The sequence below is a fragment of the Rhincodon typus genome, chromosome 8 (assembly GCF_021869965.1).
Source record: "Rhincodon typus isolate 14 chromosome 8, sRhiTyp1.1, whole genome shotgun sequence".
Lineage (NCBI taxonomy): Eukaryota > Metazoa > Chordata > Chondrichthyes > Orectolobiformes > Rhincodontidae > Rhincodon > Rhincodon typus.
The window spans coordinates 15,145,908-15,167,031 of NC_063339.1; the positions used below are offsets into that span (position 1 = coordinate 15,145,908).

At 42.6% G+C, this 21,124-nt stretch overlaps 1 protein-coding gene across 4 annotated transcripts in view; it reads right to left on the bottom strand.

Annotated features, from left to right (window-relative positions):
• rps6kl1 (ribosomal protein S6 kinase-like 1) overlaps window positions 1–20,701 on the bottom strand; it is a 55,116-nt gene extending 34,415 nt beyond the window's left edge. For 2 of the 4 annotated variants that reach the window (XM_048599920.1, XM_048599916.1), the window contains exons 1-2: window positions 20,279–20,701; window positions 5,263–5,632 (exon numbers count right to left, since the gene is read on the bottom strand). In XM_048599920.1, coding sequence (XP_048455877.1) covers window positions 5,263–5,545 — 283 coding nt within the window. In that variant the 5' untranslated portion in view covers window positions 5,546–5,632; window positions 20,279–20,701. Of the gene's footprint in view, window positions 1–5,262; window positions 5,633–18,614; window positions 18,835–20,278 lie in introns of all 4 variants that reach the window. The other 2 variants (XM_048599917.1, XM_048599918.1) reach the window with 2 other exon arrangements.
• Window positions 20,702–21,124: the final 423 nt, after the last annotated feature.

Here is a 21,124-nt window from a genome sequence, read left to right on the forward strand (position 1 = left end):
GGGGGTTGGTCAGTGAGGTGGGAGGAGTGGATAGGTGGGAGAAAAGACGGACAGGTCAAGGAGGTGGGGACGAGCTGGGCTGGTTTTGGGATGAGGTCGGGGGATGGGGAGATTTTGAAGCTTGAAGTCCACATTCAGACCATTGGGCTGCAGGGTTCCCAAGCGGAATATGAGATGCTGTTCCTACAGCCTTCGGGTGGCATTATTGTGGCACTGGACAAGGCCCAGGATGGACATGTCGTCCAAGGAGTGGGAGGGGGAGTTGAAGTGGTTCGCGACTGGGAGGTGCAGTTGTTTGTCACAACCCAAGCGTAGGTGTTCCACAAAGCGGTCTCCAAGCCTCCGCTTGGTTTCCCCGATGTAGAGGAGGCCACATTGGGAACAGCGGATACAATATACCACATTAAACAGATGTTCACCTGCACATCTGCTAATGTGGAAGGCTTTCTTGGGGCCTGGGATGGAGGTGAGGGGGAAGGTGTAGGGGCAGATGTAGCACTTCCTGTGGTTGCAGGGTAAAGTACCAGGGGTGGTGGGGCTAGTGGGGAGTGTGGAGCGGACAAGGGAGTCATGGAGAGAGCGGTCCCTCCGGAAGGCAGATAAGGGTCGGGAGGGAAAAATGTCCTTGGTAGTGGGATCAGATTGCAGGTGGCGGAGAATGACGCGTTGAATCCGGAGATTGGTGGAGTAGTACGTGAGGACAAGGGGGATTCTGTCTTTGTTGTTATTGCGGGGAGGGGTGTGAGGGATGAGTTATGGGAAACGCGAGAGATGCGGTCAAGGGCGTTTTCGACCACTGTGGAGGAGAAATTGCGGTCCTTGAAAAACGAGGACATCTGGGATGTCGGGGAGTGGAATGCCTCACCTTGGGAGCAGATACGGCTGAGGCGAAGGAATTGGGAATAGGGGATGGCATTTTTGCAGGAAGGTGGGCGAGAGGTGTATTCGAGGTAGCTATGGGAATCGGTAGGCTTGAAATAGATATCAGTTTCCAGGTGGTTGCCAGAGATGGAAACAGAGAGGTCTAGGAAGGAGAGAGAGGTATTAGAGATGGTCCAGGTGAACTTAAGGTTGGGGTAGGTGTTAGTAAAGTGGATGAACTGTTCGAGCTCCTCGTGGGGGCACGAGGTGGCGCAGATACAGTCATCGATATAACAGAGGAAAAGGTGGGGGATGGGGCCAGCGTAGCTGTGGAAGAGGGATTGTTCCACGTAACCTACAAAGAGGCAGGCATAGCTTGGGCCCATGTGGGTACCCATGGCCACCCCTTTGTCTGTAGGAACTGGGAGGAGATGAAGCAGAAGTTGTTAAGGGTGAGGACAAGTTCGGCTAAGCAGATGAGGGTGTCAGTGGAGGGAGACTGGTCGGGCCTGCAGGAGAGGGAGAAGCGGAGGGCCTTTAGGCCATCTGCATGGGGAATGCAAGTATATAGGGACTGGACGTCCATGGTGAAAATGAGGTGCTGAGGACCAGGGAATCAGAAGTTTTGGAGGAGGTGAAGTGCGTGGATGGTGTCACGGATGTAGGTGGGGAGTTCCTGGATCTGGGGGGAGAAAATGGAGTCGAGATTAGTGGAGATAAGTTCAGTGGGGCACGAGCAGGCAGAGACAATGGGTCGCCCAGGACAGTCGGGTTTGTGGATTTTGGGAAGAAGATAGAAACGGGCAGTGTGGGATTGGGGAACGATGAGGTTGGAGGCTGTGGGTGGGAGTTCACCTGAGGTGATGAGGTTGTGGATGGTCTGGGAGAGGGTCATGATCAAGGGGACGGTAGGAGGAGGTGTCAGAGAGCTGGCGTCTGACCTCGGCGATGTAGAGGTCAGTGCGCCATAATACAACAGCGCCATCCTTGTCCGCGGGTTTTATGGTGAGGTTGGGATTGGAGCGGAGGGAACGGAGGGCTGCACGTTCTGCGGGGGAGAGATTGAAGTGGGTGAGAGGGATGGAGAGGTTGAGGCGATTGATGTCTCGGCGGCAGTTAGAGATGAAGAGGTTGAGGGAGGGTAGGAGGCCAAGGGGTGGTGTCCAGGAGGACGGGGTGTGTTGGAGGCGGGAAAAGGGGTCAGTAGAGGGTAGGCTCGTGATTAAAGACGTAAGTGCAGAGGCGGCGGAAAAACTGTTCAACATCCAGGCATGAGCGGTATTCGTTGATTTTCGGGTGGAGGGGGATAAAGGGGAGTCCCCCGAAGGCTGCAGGAACAGCACCTCATATTTCGCTTGGGAACCCTGCAGCCTAATGGTCTCAATGCAGACTTCACAAGCTTCAAAATCTTCCCATCCCCGACCTCATCCCAAGACCAGCTCAGCTCGTCCCCACCTCCTTTACCTGTCCATCTTCTCTCCACCTATCTGCTCCTTTATCCACCTTCCATCAATGCCTCTCTCTATTTATTTCAGGGTCCCCTTCCCCGGCCCCATTTCTGAAGAAGGGTCCAAACCCGAAACGTCAGCTTTCCTGCTCCTCTGATGCTGCTTGGCCTGCTCTGTTCATCCAGCTCTACATCTTGTCATCTATGTTCCAACAAACTATTGAGAGTTGGGTTGAGAGATAACACAGTGTGGAGCTGGAGGAACACAGCAGGTTAGGCAGCATCAGAGGAGCAGGAAAGTTGATGTTTCGGGTCAGGACCCTTCTTCAGAAATGGAGTGGAGTGCGGGTGGGGGGGTCGCGGAAGAAGGGAGCTCAGAAATAAAGAAAGAGGAGGCGTGGGGCTGGGGAAGGTAAGTGGGATGGTGAATAGGTGAGTGCAGGTAGGGAGTGACCGGGATTGATCAGTGAGGTGGCAGGAGTGGACAGGTGGGAGAGAAAAATGGACAGATTGTGTCAGGTCAAGGAGGTGGGGATGAGAGGGAGGGTTGGTCATGGCACGAGGCCAGGGGTGGGGAGATTTGAAACTGGAAAATTCCATGTTTAGGCCATTGGGCTGTTGCCTCCCAAGGCAGAACATGAGGTGCTGCTCCTCCAGTTTGCAGGTGGTGTCATTGTGACACTGCAGGAGGCCCAGGATGGACATGTCACCCAGGGAGTGGGAGGGAGAGTTAAAATGGTTCGTGACCAGAAGGTGTTGTTGTTTGTCACGTACGGAGCGCAGATGCTCTACAAAGCGGTCTCTGAGCCTCTGCTTGGTCACACCGATGTAGAGAAGGCCACATCAGGAGCAGCAGATGCAACAGACCACATTGATGGATGTGCAGGTGAACCTGTTTGTTTGGTGCCTGGGATGGAGGTATAGGGACAGGTATAGCACTTCCTGCAGTTGCAGGGAAAGGTACCGGGTGTGGTGGGGAATGTGGAGTGGACGAGGGACTTGTGGAGAGAGTGGTCCCTACGAAAGGCAGACAGGGGTGGGGAGGGAAATCTCTTTGGTTGTGGGGTCGGATTGCAGGTGGCAGAGAATGATATGCAACCTCCGTATCTCCAAATTCCAGCAGAGGGAGTAAAATATGGGAAAATATGAAGTCGCTCACTTCAGCAAGAATAATTAAAAAGGTAGTGTATTACTTAAAAGGAGTACAACTGCAGAATTCCAAGATGCGGGGGATCTAGGTGCCCTAATGCACGAGGCACAAAAAGTTAGACTGCAGGTGCAGCATGTAATTAAGGTGGCTTTTGGAATCTTTATTAAACGTCATTGGAGCTGGTTGAGACAAGATTTATAGATTGATACATGTAAGTAGTATGTTATCTTATGATGATAGGTTTAACAGGCCGGGCTGGTTTCTTTCTCCTGGGGTTTCAAAGAGTGAGCAGTGACTTGATTGAAGTTATAAGATCCTGAATGATCCTGACAAGGTAAATATGGAAAAAAAGTTTCCTTTCATGGGCGAGTCCAGCATTTGAAGGTATTGTTTTAAAATTAAGGGTTGTGCTTTTAGGACAGATGAGAATTGTTCGCCCCATAGACGATTGTGCAACTTTGGAACACACTGTCTCAGAAAACAATGGAGGTTGGGCCATTAAGAATACTTTTAATTCAGAAGTAAGTAAATTCTTGACAGAAAAAGGAACTGGGGGTAGTGGAGAACATGGAATTCAAATCAAACAGATCAGATCTTAGGTGAATGGTGGAGAATCTCGAGGGGCCAAACTGGACTCTGCTGCTTCCAAATGGTATAGCTACTTGTATGTAGAAGATACCAATCACAAATGAAATATCTAATAGTTGAGAAAATTGAAATTGTACAATCAAATTTAGCTATTGCTCATCATGCAAACAATTTCCATCAAGTACCTCAATATTTGCACTCCAAGCATTTATTCTGAATTTTCACTTTCTCTCCACATCTCTTGTTCGTATCCCTAATGTAACTTTCTCATACTTTATTTAACAAGCGTTATTTGATTACCAATTTTCTGTCCCCTTGCCCCAAATGTATTGGCTCTGTGGTACGTTGCAGATCCCTGGATGGTGCAAAATGTCAAGCGTCTCACCAAAGCAACCCTCACCTACCTGTGATCTTACACAGAATGAACATCACTAGGCTGCTCAATGTGTAAAGCCTCCCTAATAAATGCCATCCTGTCTTGTACAAATTCCAGAGTGAGCAGACTAATCTGCGCCACCATGATACGGAGGCAGTGAAATCAATTACAGCTTTCCACACAAGACCCACCCTCAAGATCTGTTGATTTGTTACATTTAGGCAAAGCTAGATAGCCGAGTTGAGCGCCACCTCTTTTTTTAAAAGCTAATTAAATACATTAATAAAAAGGTAAAAGCAATACTAATGACGTCAGGGAAAAGGAAGAGAGCATTCAATCTTTCGTACATTGATCATGCAGAAGCTGCACATTATACTTTGAGCCAATTCAAATTAGTTCTTGATTTAAAAAATTAAATTATCCATATCCGACTGTTCTTCTACACTCAGACTGTAGTAACATACGTCACGGACTGTAACCCTGATCTAACCCTAAGCAATCCGATTAAGCTGACTACTTTCACCACTATCCTGGCTAGAATCATTACCTCAGTACAGACGCATGATCAAAACGTAATACATTTACAGAATGAGTTACTGATGCAACAAGTAATAGATTTGGCAAGGTGTGCAAATAATTAAACTTTAAATACAGTGAGCAATACAGGACTCCAAAAAGTCTGGGTTGCAAATATCTCTGCAGGACAGCCTCAGCTACATCAAAACAATACCATGATCACGAATGCATGCACATTTTGTTCTTCATCCGTCCCTCAAGGAACTAATCTATTATAAATTACAGTGGATGAAAACACTTGAAAGCTCCAAATGAAATGTATACCTTGCACTCCCTTCAGTAGCAGATCCACACCATTCTTGTAATAGTTAAATGCAGCCTCATAATCCTCATTAACCTCTCTGTCCAAGGCTAAGCGTATCTGCTTCGCCGCATCAACAAGGTAGTCTCTTTTGCTGGTTGTGCTTCTGGTTGCCTGATGGCTCTCTGAGATGCTGGGAGACACTCGACTCCGGATCTGCTCCAAGTAGACACGGGCCTGAGACAGGGGACGAGAGCAGGTTTCAGCATCCTGTCCAGGTGACCTCCTTCCAGGGAGACTGTACATAGTCAGCTTTTCAGAGCACACACGGTCTTTCGCATTCAGTCCTGCTCAGCACCATCGCGGCCAAAATGAAAATAAAATCAACTGAGTCTACATGACAAGAGTAGAGAAACAGAAAATTTAATTACAGCCATCGTTTTTATTTCATGCATGATAGAAATGAGGGGCATGACATATTTCTAACTTGATCCGCAACAATTATTCCTTGAAGGGAAATGCAAAGGAAAGCTCTATATTTTGTGGTAAGCCTGCCTAACTGCTTGCCATATAAGGGCAGTTCTAACAGCATTAATATGCCATTTCCATTTCACTTTAACTATCATCTTTTTGTAATGAACCCAGACAGATGTTAGATGCTAGCTCAGGTGTTGTGCTCAAGTATCTATACTGGAGCTTGAACCTATTGGTGCCGATCGCGATTAAGCCAACATTAACTCCTTTCAAAAATTTCATCCTCCTTCTTGTGGAAGGCTTCTTCTTTAGGGCCTAAACTCTCCCATGTCCCAGTCCCCCAACCCACACACCAGGCCTTGTTATCACATAGCCTGCCATTACACACCCCCTGTTGTTAATCACTAACAGTCCCCATTAACAACTATTCACCCTCCCAGCCTGATCGTTAGCAACTCCTTTGTTTGTCCAACTGTCTTTCTCTCTCTTTGGGCTCTATCCCATCGTTTACTCCCTACCCTACCCACCTCCCTGTTTTCTGCATATAAACTGACGTCTTCCCAGCCACCAGTTCTGAGGAAGGGTCACCGGACCCAAAACGTTAACTCTGTCTTTTCCTTCACAGATGCTGCCAGACCTGCTGAGCTTTTCCAGCAACTTTATTTTTGTTCTTCTTTGCTGTTTCTCTTCCTCTATTTTAAATGTTGGCATAACTGGTCTTGCCAGCTAGCTGACATTCTATTGCTCACCTCTACTGGCATTTGAGCAAGTGAGATAGTGAACCACCTTCTTGATCCATTGTTGTCCACATAGTGAAGGTAGACTAATTAAACAATAATGCTGTTTAATAAGGATTGCCAGAAATGTTGAACCAGGGACTATAATGGAAGATATTAAGTGTCCAAGTCTGGATGGTATGTGATCTAAAGGAGGTAAAGCCACTGTTTTTCCTTTGAAGTGATGCAAGTCAGAAGTTTGAAGAGTGCTGCAGAAGGCTCAATGCATGTTGTTGCATTTCAATTGTACAGCTATCTGCACACTGGTAATGCAGAAAGTCGATGGGTACCATTCAAGTGGATTGCTTTGTCCTGGATGGCAATGAACTGCTAGCATGTTATTGCAGGTGGACCCAACAAGGCAAGCGGTCAGTATTTCATCATACTGCCAACGTTTTGCCCTATTAAAGAATCAGAAGGTGACTTGCTATTTGTAGGATAACCAACCTCTGACTTGTCATAAGGTTACTGGTTTATAGAGTTAGTTCAGTTTATCAAAGGTGATCCTTCAGATGTGGGTGGTGGAGATGGTGAGGTACTAGTAATTTAACCAGACTAGAAATCCACAGGTTATTGGTATGGCTACTGTACACAGAAGCAAAACACGCCACAACAGCTGGTAGAATTTAAATTCCACAAGACTCCAGACCCACAGCAATGTGAATGACTCCTTATTGCCCTCTGAAGTGGTCTACCAAGCCACTCAGTTCAAAGACAATTAGGGATAAGCAAATGATGTGATGTTGCATTCTCTCACTACATGCTGGACTGAGCAGAAACCACCTCCCTTGAGCACTAAACAAAGGAAAGGTGCCTTGGTTGGGTGGCTTGCATGCAATGGAAAATTATTTGCCACTGTATTCACTGGAACTTGGGATTAAAAACCACTCATTGCAAGCTTCAAAAAAAATTTAAAAAACTGTGATTAAATGTCCTTTATTACTGCACACCTGACTGTATTTTCCATGCATGTGAGCAGTAGCAATTCAACATTCACTGATTTCACATTTCTAGCTTGTACAAACCTTACCCAGCATCCTGATAGGCAAGACAGCTGGAAGTAAAATGACTCGTCTTTTAAAAAAATACATTAAAACCATGCAAAATTTGTTTCTCTGCAGCTTTTTAATTTACCCAAGTAGAAACAAGGTAGAGTCTGGGGAATTGCAAACCACAGCATATTGTAGAACGATTGCAAAACTGAAGTGGTCCTCTAAAGAAGAAGAGTAATAAACGCTGATCCATACCAGATCCGTCACTTACACTGCAGCTGTAGTGAGAGGCTGAAAACCACCTTTCCACATCTGCAGCAGTCAGCACAGCAAGAGTTAACAGTAAAACTGACAACATCTGCAAGATGGAGACAGTCCACCCATATACACAGCAAAAGCTACATGTTCCTTAAACACACAACACTTAAATTTGATTGGCTGCTGATGTCGTCAGCTAGTTGTAACTTGCACAGGGAAGCACCAACCTGTGGGTGCTCTCAAACTCATCCACAGGGCTCATACAAAGGAATGAATCAAGCAGCATTCAACACCACCACACACTTGGCTCAATTACAACTATTCTTGTGCCAATTTAAAAAGAAAAATCACAATCAGGCATATAAATAAAACTAATTCTTTTCAGTTTTCAAAAACAAAACACAGCTGCTTTAGAAGAGATCTTACTGCACAATAAATCCCATACTTAATGCCATCTAGTTATCATTCACTATTATCTAGAAGGGCAGAAAATGATTAAATTTACAAAGCATAACCAATCACCTACATCATTACTAACTGCAATCATTTTGTGAATAGATAATTTGGTAGTTCTGACAGATTAACCGCATTTGGAACGGAGACTACTAAACAAATTCACTAGTGAATGAGCAAATTCCAAAGATGTCAAATTGGACTTGAAACAGTAATAACTCTTTCCAGAAAAGTTGCTAGACCTGCTACTTCTTTCAGATCTCCAGCATTAACAATATATTTTTAAAAATTCTTTAACTGTTTGATTCGAGTTTGTCATTTAATCTTTATGCTTTTGATCTTTAGTCATTAGGCAATGATAAGGTTGTTACCTGCTGACCACTACATTAGCGATGTTATTTTAGAAAACTGCTTTGCCTTCCTTCATAATTTATTTTTGTTGGCAGAAAAATTAATTTAAACAACACTTTGTTACTGTTCGAAAGCTTGTGTGTACATTCCAATTAAATCTGCAAGTTAATTAAAATAATTGATTTAATTAGTGATCTCAATAATCCATTTATAGTCAGAGATTTAATAAACTTAATTTTGATTAGATGCTTTTACTTAATAACAAACACAAATTTTATTCTATTATCTTTGTTAATAGAAACGCTTTCATCATGAACATCTCATTTATCAACAGTGACTCTAATTGCCACGCCCAAACATTAAGTTGCTGAATTCACTTTAATAGGTAGAAGTTAAAATACAGTATACATTAGCTTTGCTAACAATGAAAACCAGTAGGTAATGTCGGCATGGTTAATATGTCAGCATAACCATTGTAGGTGAATAGTTTGGAGAAAGAAATATAAAGAGAGATAGAGAAGCACGCTTTAATTCTTATTCCTGGCAGTCTTTGGTTTTCCAATCTATATGAAAATCTAAGAGATAAAAGTAGTAGTTACGATGAGTTCCTGGAGAAACTAACTCAAGAATATGCTATTTTGGATCTAATATTATGCAATGAGAAACAGTGTTAATTAAGTAGGCAGAGGCAGAGGCAGAGGCAGAGGCAGATTGGGAGACCAGATCAAAAGATACGATAGTAAATAACTAAAGGCAAAAGAAATGATCAAACCTGAGATGAAAACAGAAGTATTTTGGATTGAAACCTTAACTCTGTTTCTCCCTTCATAAATAGTGCGAAGCCTTCCGAGTTTCTCTAGCATTTTGCCTTTACTTCAGAACTTCAGCATCTACACTGCATCACATGAGATAAAACATGAAAGGTGGAAGCATCTTAAAAAGCCATAGGATTATTAAAAAGGTTCCATTTGAGGTTACTACTGGACAAAGTCAGATTCCAAAATGAAATCTAGCTTGATTCAGTTTTTAACAAGCTGATTTTTCTTGAAATGCAAGTACACAAGGCTGCAGATTTGGTTGTAACAAAAGGTTTAATACCCAAAAGAATAAAAGAAGCCAAACCAATTGCATGCAACTGTTCATATGATTTCGTGCATGTGGTAAAATTAAGATATATTTATTCAATGCTCAAAACCTAGAAAAAATGTTCCCTTCTTGTCCAATCTGTAGGTTTGATGTGTCTGCTTTCTCTCTATTCCTAACCTGAAAGATGTGAGGCCTTTTCTTTAGAATATTAAACAATTGAGATGTTAGAGAGAGTTGCCCAGATTTTTAGAAATAATCTAAAAAGAGGTCTAACCAATCCAATATTCGTGGTCTGGAACTTTCAAAAGCTACACTGTTCACTGACCTAACTTACTTCCTTAACTGCTCCAACCATCTCTTTTTCTAGGAGAGGCTTTACTTGCCTATGATTGCTGTAAGGTCTCCATTCAACTGCCCAAAAACACTTTCCAATTCTAAGCTAAAATCATTGTTATAAATCCAGAAGCAAGCTAATGGCTTAGTCATAGAGACACAGGGTACCGGTGGAAGGATGCTTTTCGGAATGGAGGGCTGTGACACAGAGATCAGTGCTAGGACCTCTGCTGTTCATGATCTACATGAATGGTTTGGAGGAAAACATAGCTGATCTAATTAGTAAGTTTGCGGGTGATACAAAATTTGGAGGATTGTGAAAGTGAGGAGGATTGCCAGAGGATACAGCAGAATATAGAACAATTGGAGGCACGGGCAGAAAAAAATGGCAGATGGCATTTAATCTAGACAAATGAGGTAATGCATTTTGATCATAGAATCATAGATCATAGAATCCCTACAGTATGGAAACAGACCCTTTGGCCCAACAAGTCCACACTGACCCTTGAAGCATCTCACACGGACCCATCGCCCTATAACCCACCTAAGCTACACACCCCTGGACACTATGGGCAATTTAGCATGGCCAATACACCTAACCTGCACACCTTTGGACTGTGGGAGGAAACCAGAGTACCCGGAGGAAACCCATGCAGACACGGAGAGAATGTGCAAACTCCACACAAACAGTTGCCCGAGGGTGGAATTGAACCCAGGTTCCTGGCGCTTTGAGGCAGCAGTGCTAACTACTGAGCCACCGTGCTGCCCTTTGGAAGGTCAAGTATAGGTGGAAATTATACAGTGAGCAGCAGAACCCTTAGGAGTATTGATACGCAGAAGGATCTGGGTGTGCACGTCCACAGATCGCTGAAGGTGGTAGTGCAGTTCGATTAGGAGTAAAAAAGGCTTATGACATGTTTGCCTTCATTGAAAGGGGCACTAAGTATAAGGATAGACAAGTTATGCTGCAGCTTTATAGAACTTTAGTTAGGTCACACTCTGAATACAAGTGGTTCCCCTATAATGTGACAGTTGCATTCTTACTTGACCTTGCCCTATACAAAATCACCATACCTGTACAGCAGAACGTTCACGTTGTCCAAACAGCATCTACTATTCATCAATCGCATCTAGGACAGCACGGTGGCTCCGTGGTTAGCAGTGCAGCCTCAAAGCGCCAGGGACCCGGGTTCAATTCCACCCTCAGGCGACTGTCTGTGTGGAGTTTGCACGTTCTCCGTGTCTGCGTGGGTTTCCTTTGGGTGCTCCGGTTTCCTCCCACAGTCCAAAGATGTGCAGGTTTGGTGGATTGGTCATGCTAAATTGCCCGTAGTGTTCAGGGATGTGTAGATTAGGTGGGTTATTGGGGGATGGGTCTGGGTGGGATGCTCCAAGGTTCACGTGGACTTGTTGGGCCGAAGGGCCTGTTTCCATACTACAGGGATTCTATGGTTCTACAGCTAATTTGCATTAACAAAACACATATTATAGCAAAACTACCTGTATTGCATAGAGTTCTGGTCACCACACTACCAGGAGGGTGTGGATACTTTGGAGAGGGTACAGAAAAGGTTTACCAGGGTGTGGGCTGGTATGGAGGATTTTAGCTACAAAGAAAGTTCGGCTAGACTGGGTTTGTTTTCACTGCAACACAAGAGGTTGAGGGACAACCTAATAGAAGTTTATGTGATTGTGACTGTCATGGATAAAATGGGGAGTATAAGGCTTTTTCCCAGGTTGGAAGGGTCAATTACTAGGGCATACAGGTTCAACATTCGGGGTGAGTTTAAAAGAGATGGCAAGGCAAGTTTTTCACACAAAGGGTGGTGACTGCCTGGGATACTTGCCAGAAGAGGTAATTGAAGACATAATTGCAGCATTCGAGAAGCACCTGGACGAATTCATTATTAGGAAGGAAATAAAGGAAATTGGATCCTGTAAGTGAAGACAATTTTAGTATGGGAGGGTAAAATGTGGCAGTGCACGCTTGGAGGGCTGAAGGGCCTGCTTCTGTGCTGTATTTGTTCTTTCAAATACTTTCAATCTCCTGTTGTAGACTTTCCACAATATAAATAAATTTCCATGAACACTCCAGGAGCTCGTCACTTTCTGACACGCTGATTTGAAATCATGGTTCTTAAAGACTAACAATATTAATTTCTAAACCAACATCCATATGCCACTAGTTTAAAATCTAAATTCTTAAAAAACAGTCATCCTGTGAAAAGTGTGTGATTTTTCTAAGAATTGATAGATTAGGAAAAATGATGAGAATAAATGAACAATAAACAAAAACAGACTAAGAACTTTTTACAAGTATACTAAAAAGGAGTGCTTAGGAGAACAAAGGTATTACCCTTAAAGAATGAGACAAATGTATATATGATAGTGAATAAGGAAATGGCAGAAACACTAAATAAATATTTTCTGCATTAATTCTATCAACCATCCTCCAGGAGGCAATGGCCTAGTGGTATTATTGCTGGACTGTTAATCCAGAGATCCAGACAACATTCTGGGGACCCAGGTTCTAATCCCGCCATGGCAGATGGTGGAATTTGAATTCAATAAGAAATATCTGGAATTAAGAATCTAACGATAACTGTGAATCCTTTGTCAATTGTCATAAAACCTATCTGGTTCACTAATGTCTATAAGGGAAGGAAACTGCCATCTTTACCTTGTCTCCCCTACATGGGACTCCAGACCCACAGCAATATGGTTGACTCTGGACTGCCCTCTGGGAAATTAAGGATGGGCAATAAATGCTGCGTAGCCAGTGACACCCCAATCCCGTTTATGAATTTTTTAAGAATCAACTGTGAAGACATCAGAAATTGGGACAAGTCAATTGACAAAGTAAAACCAATGGTACTAAAAATCAACAAAGACAGAGGATCTGACACGCTTACATGCTTGGATGATAGAGGAAGTGGCTGGAGAGATACTGGATGCATTGGATTAGATCCTCCAGAATTGCTTAGCTGCTAAAATTATTGCAATGAATTGAAAGGTAGCAAATATAACCAGGCAAGACTTGCGTATCCAAGAAAAATCAGGTCATGGTCAGGGAGACAGAGTAGCCTTAGGTACATTTAGCTGGGTATATATGACTCAGGATACAGAAGTACTCATGAATTAGACCATGGTCTAACTTTGTCTAACTTTATTTTAAATTAATTTCATCTGAACTTTCTGAAGTCTTACTTAAACGGGAGACTTTCAGAGGATTCCACGCATAGAGTAATTACCCAGAAATTTCCCAGGTAATTCCTTCTGAGGGCACTTATGTGCAATTCCCATCTATGCTGGCATAGTGGCTATCCAGAAAATCTGAGCCATAAATTTGCATAGAACAGTTCAGGGAAGACACAGTTATCTCGGAATAAATGTTTAGTTGTGAATTTCCAGACTAGAAGTATCAGGTCAGACATTGGCAGATCATTAAAAGATTGACAATGTCTAACTTTCTGTGTCACGAGTAACGATAGGAGGGTCTTCACAGCTCACAGGGCTGAACTGGGTAGAAGCAGTTAAGTTGAATCAAAGGTTTGATATAGAAGGGTAATTCCCCTTGATTTGAGTCATTGTAAAATAATGGTGTTAAGACTATATTTAGCTGTCTGTTTTAACATACAATATCTTTCAAATTGTGTTGTATATTTAGAAGGCTTGTTGATTTTTTATCTTTTATTTTGTTTAATTAAAAGAAAATCAGCAGCCTTGTGTGCCTGTGTTTTAGTGAATGACTCCATATTAAATAGAAAGAAATCTATCAAATCAAGTTTCATTCTAGCACTCAACTTATCCACTTTTATCTATTGCAATCATAACACTATATCAATGAATTAGAACAGGAGGCCAAAAGTAATACATGCAAGTTTTCTGGTCTTACAAAGATAGAAGAAAAGTCAAGCAGAATGATGTACATTTCAAGGCTGGAAAGAGCTACACACCAATGAATTGTTTTATGGAAATAATTGGTGAGCATACCATGCAATACGTGGAATTATCCACATTGGCAGGAATAATGGTGAAGTAAATATTTTAAGATGGTGAGAAATGAGCAGAATGGTAGTATTCAAGGCAATACCACAAACAATTGGGAAAGGAAATAATATCCTGCTGAGCCTCTTTTATTAAATCACTAACTGCAGTTGATAAATGAATGAGTTTAAGAATTTACAATATCTAAGATTCTCTAACTCAATATTTCTATGGCAATCCATTTAGACATCTATAAACTCGGATGCTGATTAAATTGGCCTCTAATGCTAGCTGAATCAAACCATATGAAAATGAAGAATTCTTTTGACATACAGCTAAGCACCTAAAGCAACACCTAGACTCAAAATCTCCGCATGCTTGATTTTTTTTTAAAAAAAAAGAATTCGCTCATAGGATGTGGGTGCCACTGGTCATGGTCATTTATTGCCCATCCTTAATTACCGAGAGGACAGTTAAGAGTCAACCACATTGCTGTAGGCCAGGTCAGGTAAGGATGACAGATTTACATCCCTATAAAAGAGCATTAGTGAACCAGATGGCATTTGGCTTGCTCTTTACTACAGGTTTTATTCAATTCAAATTTCACCATCTGAAATATAAACATATTCTTATATGACCCGGGGTCTGGATTACTGGTCCTGCGACATCACATCACTACTTCCCAAACATTCGAAACCCTCTATAAGATAATACATCTAACCTCTCAAAACCAAAAAGAAGCTCACCTGTCACTTTGTCTTTATTGGTAAAAATGGCTCCTTGTTCCACAATAAATCCTTGTCATCATCTTTAAAATCTCTCTAGTAAGTTGCCCAACCCTGAACCTGCAACCACACAGCCTTACATCCTCATGCCATATCAACTGGTCCTTAGCTCATAAATCATGCAATCTCAGTTTCATTCTGGAACTCATCTATGTCTCCAACTCAAAAAAACCTTCTTTAATTGAGATGTACAGCATGGAAACAGACCTTTTGGGCCAACTTGTCCATGCTGACCAGATATCCTAAATTAATCTAGTCCCATTTTTGCCAGCATTTGGCCCATATATCTCAAAACATTTCCTATTCATATGCCCATCCTGATGCCTTTTAAATGATCTAATTGTACCAGCCCCTACCACTTCCTCCGGCGGCTTATTCCATACATGCACAACCCTCTATGTGAAGAGGTGGCCCCTTAGGTTTCTTTTAAATCTTTCCCCTCTCACCTTAAATCTATGTCCTCTAGTTTCTGACTCCCCCGCCCAGGGCAAAAGACCTTGGTTATTCACCCTATCCATTTTTGATTAAACATTTTCATCTCTTCAGACCTACTATTGCTTCCCCAAAATATCATAGACATACATGTTGTAAACAGGTGTTAAAACTTTTTTTTTAAAAGATTAAAAGGCAGAGTATATTTTGTGCCTTTCAACCGTCACCATATACAATCCAATAATTTACAGGCAAGATCCATGGTCATTGTCCAATCATTTTGAGAACGTTAAGAAAATTATAAGTCTATGCTTTATATAAATGCTACCTGTAAGTGGGGCAAAGTGTCACAGGTACAAATGGAAAGCTACAGATCATCTCAAACGAGATCTTGCAAGATGTGCATGTTTAGAAAACTTCAAATTTTAAACTAAAAAAACTAATGCATTTCATTTCAAGTTCATTCTGCCCATCACTAAACAAAACAGGGGCTGATGCCAGCCTTTCCCCAACCCCTAATAACAGGGGCTAGCTTCTGGTGTCAGCCTCTCCCCATATTCACTCACAGCACCGGTCTTTGTCCCCATACCCACAAGGGGAGGAGGAAAAGCTCTGCATCATCAGCTCCAACCTCTCCGAACCAGTCATCAGTGAATACATCCACTGATTTTAATGTAATTCAGCCCAAAGTGCAGAGATATCACTGGCACCTATGATCTGTCAGCTAGCATGACAGGACACGTGTGGGGGGCCATTACTGTCACACCTCACTGCAATATTGCACTGGAAATCAAGCCCCACTATTCCCAGCATTGTCACATAATTAATTCTAAAACGTATGCAAATATTCCTCAATTTACCAGACTGACAAAAAAAGCACAGACCAGGTTTCTGTACTTAAAAACGATTATTCATCACAAATAATTAGACTCATGCTACAGGTAAAACAGTTATGAACTGACTGCATGTAATTCTGATAATTAAAACTCTAATGTCCTTATAAACTATCCTTTAACCGGAGACACAAACACACAAGGGGAAAAAAAAATGGGTATTATGGACTGAAGGAAAGACTAGAAAGGTAGTTAAACGGCTCTTGAGATGATTCTTATGCTGATCAAAATGCTGCTTCCCAGTCGTTCTCCAGAAATTCCATTGTTTTGCATGAATAGAGTGGCTGGTTCACCATTATAAAAGGTGACTGACTTATCAGTTTTAAAAAAAATCATTGCTTCAATAGTTTTTGTAAGCTAAGATAAATTTTTTTTTCCCAGACTTAAAATGGCTTTTACTGCAGAGAACAGAGACAGAGACAGCTCCTGAGCTGGTGATGACTTCTCCAAATCTTCTTCACAAGCCCAAACTGTTCAGCTCCCTGAGAATCAGTCACAAAGTTGCTAGCAAGAAGAAGGCCATCGTCACTATTAACTGGTTACCGGTTCAAGACCAATTAGCTACTCGTACCAATCAAAGTTCCATCTGAACACAAACCTTTGGTTCTAGTTCATCTGTAACCAAACTTGAACCACTGCTCAAACAAGCAGCACTTACAATGAGCATCAGGTTACTTGTTTTTAAAACATTGCAGCAATCCCCTTTTCAAAAAAAAAAGCATAGTTCGTTTGGCATTGTATCTACAATTAGAACATAGAACATTACAGCGCAGTACAGGCCCTTCAGCCCTCGATGTTGCGCCGACCTGTGAAAGCAATCTGAAGCCCATCTAACCTACACTATTCCATTATCATCCATTTTTATCCAATGACCATTTAAATGCCCTTAAAGTTGGCGAGTCTACTACTGTTGCAGGCAGGGCATTCCACGCCCTTACTGCTCTCCGAGTAAAGAACCTACCTCTGACATCTGTCCTATATCTATCACCCCTCAATTTAAAGCTATGTCCCCTCGTGCTAGCCATCACCATCCGAGGAAAAAGGCTCTCACTGTCCACCCTATCTAACCCTCTGATCATCTTGTATGTCTCTATCAAGTCAGCTCTTAACCTTCTTCTCTCTAACGAAAACAGCCTCAAGTCCCTCAGCCTTTCCTCATAAGACCTTCCCTCCATACCAGGCAACATCCTGGTAAATCTCCTCTGCACCCTTTCCAATGCTTCCACATCCTTCCTATAATGCGGTGACCAGAACTGTACGCAATACTCCAAGTGCAGCCGCACCAGAGTTTTGTGCAGCTGCAACATGACCTCATGGCTCCGAAACTCAATCCCTCTACCAATAAAACCTAACACACCGTACGCCTTCTTAACAACCCTATCAACCTGGGTGGCAACTTTCAGGGATCTATGCACATGGACGCGAGATCTCTCTGCTCATCAACACTATCAAGAATCTTACCATTAGCCCAGTACTCTGCATTCCTGTTACTCCTTCCAAAGTGAATCACCTCACACTTTTCCGCATTAAACTCCATTTGCCACCTCTCAGCCCAGCTCTGCAGCTTATCTATGTCCCTCTGTAACCTGCAACATCCTTCCGCACTATCCACAACTCCACCGACTTTAGTGTCATCCGCAAATTTACTAACCCATTCTTCTACGCCCTCATCCAGATCATTTATAAAAATGACAAACAGCAGTGGCCCCAAAACAGATCCTTGCAGTACACCACTAGTAACTGAACTCCAGGATGAGCATTTCCCATCAACCACCACCCTCTGTCTTCTTACAGTTAGACAATTTCTGATCCAAGCCGCTAAATCACCCTCAATCCCATGCCTCCGTATTTTCTGCAATAGCCTACCGTGGGGAACCTTATCAAACGCTTTACTGAAATCCATATACACCACATCAACCGCTTTACCCTCATCCACCTGTTTGGTCACCTTCTCAAGGAACTCAATAAGGTTTTGTAAGGCACAAAACTGTGTTGACTATCCCTAATCAAATTATTCCTTTCTAGATGATTATAAATCCTATCTCTTATAATCCTTTCCAACACTTTACCCACAACCGAAGTAAGGCTCACTGGTCTATAATTACCAGGGTTGTCTCTACTCCCCTTCTTGAACAAGGGGACAACATTTGCTATCCTCCAGTCTTCTGGCACAATTCCTGTAGACAATGATGACATAAAGATCAAAGCCAAAGGCTCTGCAATCTCCTCCCTAGCTTCCCAGAGAATCCTAGGATAAATCCCATCCGGCCCAGGGGACTTATCTATTTTCACACTTTCCAGAATTGCTAACACCTCCTCCTTATGAACCTCAATCCCGTCTAGTCTAATAGCCTGTATCTCAGTATTCTCCTCGACAACATTGTCTTTCTCCTGTGTGAATACTGACGACAAATATTCATTTAGCGCCTCTCCTATCTCTTCGGACTCCACGCACAACTTCCCACTACTGTCCTTCACTGGCCCTAATCTCACTGTAGTCATTCTTTTATTCCTGACATACCTATAGACAGCTTTAGGGTTTTCCTTGATCCTACCTGCTAAAGGCTTCTCATGTCCCCTCCTGGCTCTTCTTAGCTCTCTCTTCAGGTCCTTCCTGGTTAACTTGTAACTCTCAAGCACCTAACTGAGCCTTCACGCCTCATCTCTACATCCGGTTTTTCATCCCAACAGCTGCAACGGTTTTCTCACTCAATGGTGGATGGATCCATCTTGATGCTAGAAGCCTTATTCCCACAGGGAAGTCCAGCCCGACAACTTTCAAAACAATTTCAAATTGTTAACTAGCTTAAATTGAAAATACAGAAAAATAAAGAAGCTGGTCTTTACATTACAATTATCCATGCAAATTACAAATGACAGCCCACATGTAGTACAGTCATCTAACAAAGCAGTTAACGCTGGAAAATCCTGGGTGTTCAGGCAAAGTCAGAGCCCACATTAGAGAATAAATGCAGTAAAAACATTTCAGCTCGAAATGTATCATTTCCTTTTTGCAAAATCCTCCACAACACAGATGAATGTTTCCTTACTATATTGTACCTTGTTTTTTTAAGAAAAGGTACAGCTGCCAAGAATTAAGGAACTTCACAGAATCCTTTACAGTGTGGAAGCAGGCCATTTGGCCCTTCGAGTCCACACTGACCCTCCAAAGAGCATCCCACTCACCTACCCTATCCCTGTAACCCTACATTTCCCATGCCTAATCCACTTAACCCACACATCTTTTGGACTGTGGGAGGGAACCAGAGCACCCAGCAGAAACCCATGCTGACATGGGGAGAACATGCAAAATCCACACAGACAGTTGCCCGAGGACGGAACTAAATCCAGATCCCTGGCACTTTGAGGCAGCAGTGCTGACCACTAGGCCACCATGCTGACTTGTTTGTCAGAACAGCAGAACATAAATTTTTACCTACCTACAGAGGCTACTATTTTGGAACAAGGAGAGAAGCACTATTTAATGAAAGAAACTGGCAAATGTCTCATACAATGAAAGTGAAATATTGCAGATGCAGGAAATCTGAAACAAAAGCAAAGTACTGGTGAAACTCAACAGGTCTGGCAGTCTCTATGAAGACAGAAGTAGAACTAACATTTTGAGTCCTTCATAACTTCTTCAGATCTGGGTTTTTCCAGCACTTTTTCATTTTCATGGCTCTTCAACTGTTTACAATATCAAGTTATAAATTCACCATATAATAGTGATGATAATCTTTGATTTTATTCAGCATCCCAAATAACTTGCCAAGCATTTTCTTAAAGCCAGCGAATGTCTTTTTTTTAAAACGTATGCTAATTCAAGTTAATTAGATACTATCATAAGTGTTAATTTGTTAAATCTTCCCATGGCACTCTCAGCTGTTGCTCCCAACATGACATACATTTAAACAGCACCAACATCAAATATTCAAATTAGATTATCTGTTGAGAGGTTCCAGGTTGGATTTACTTCTTGTTTCCCTTTATTAGCAATTAACTAACAAACATATGTGGAGTTAACATTTTAACATTTGGTTTATGCCATTTGGAACCGAGTTATATAGCTCTACCTCGGGGCTCCTGCAGCGCAATAGTAGCGTACCCTACCCTTGAGCCAAAGCCCTGAGTTCAAATTCCGCTTGAGGTGCATCCTAACACGTCTGAACAGAATGATCAACAATATCCATAATTCTGATATGGAAAGAAATGGACTTACCTTAACGATTGAGGATTTAAGAAATCGATTTCATTTTTCAAGGGAGTTCGAGAAGGCAGGGCTAGGTTTATGAGGAATGTATTTCTGGCTGCTGAAATACAAGTTGTGCATGGCCCGTTCTCCTGGAGGTTGGATATCGCGGAGACATCGCTAGCCCCGAGGCTCGACTGCGCCAGTACAACGTTCAGACTCTCTCACTCAGCAAGAGCCGGGTTATAATGTACCAACCAACAACAACTGTATCGCTTTCGCCTGCTACCCGACTTCATTGCCGACCAGCTCGCTCCTTCCCCTCAAATGCACAAGTTATTTTTTTCTCTCTCTCTCTCTGGTATATTTAACCACTTTCCAGCCCAGCAGTCTCCAACTCCTGCATCCTTCAACACATTTTCCCCACCTACACCGTCCATTTTACGGCAAAGCTGTAAAGTTTCCCGAAAAAAAACAAAGGCTCCGCTCCCCCTCCAAATATTGTCGCAAAGAGACACCGAGGGCGGACCCAGAACTTTGATTGACAGCGCTGACATTTCTGTAAGATTCAGTCGCAGAGTCGTTTGTTAGTTTAGAACTTGAATGTTGCTGAAAAATAGATACATTTAAGCTTCGACAAAATGTGCCTATTTTTCAGTAATACTCAAGTCACCGATTTCCTTTCGTGCTGTGGATTTATTGAACACTTTAGACTGCGATGAAAACCAGACTGCAGTGGTTTTTGGCACAGTATATTCCACACTCGATCGTGGAACCGGTTTTGTTTTGTCGAAATGGCATCTCTTCGCACGTCCTATGATACTTGGGAAATGAATGTACTAGTCCTACTGGAGCTCTATTATACAGGGTGGGTCA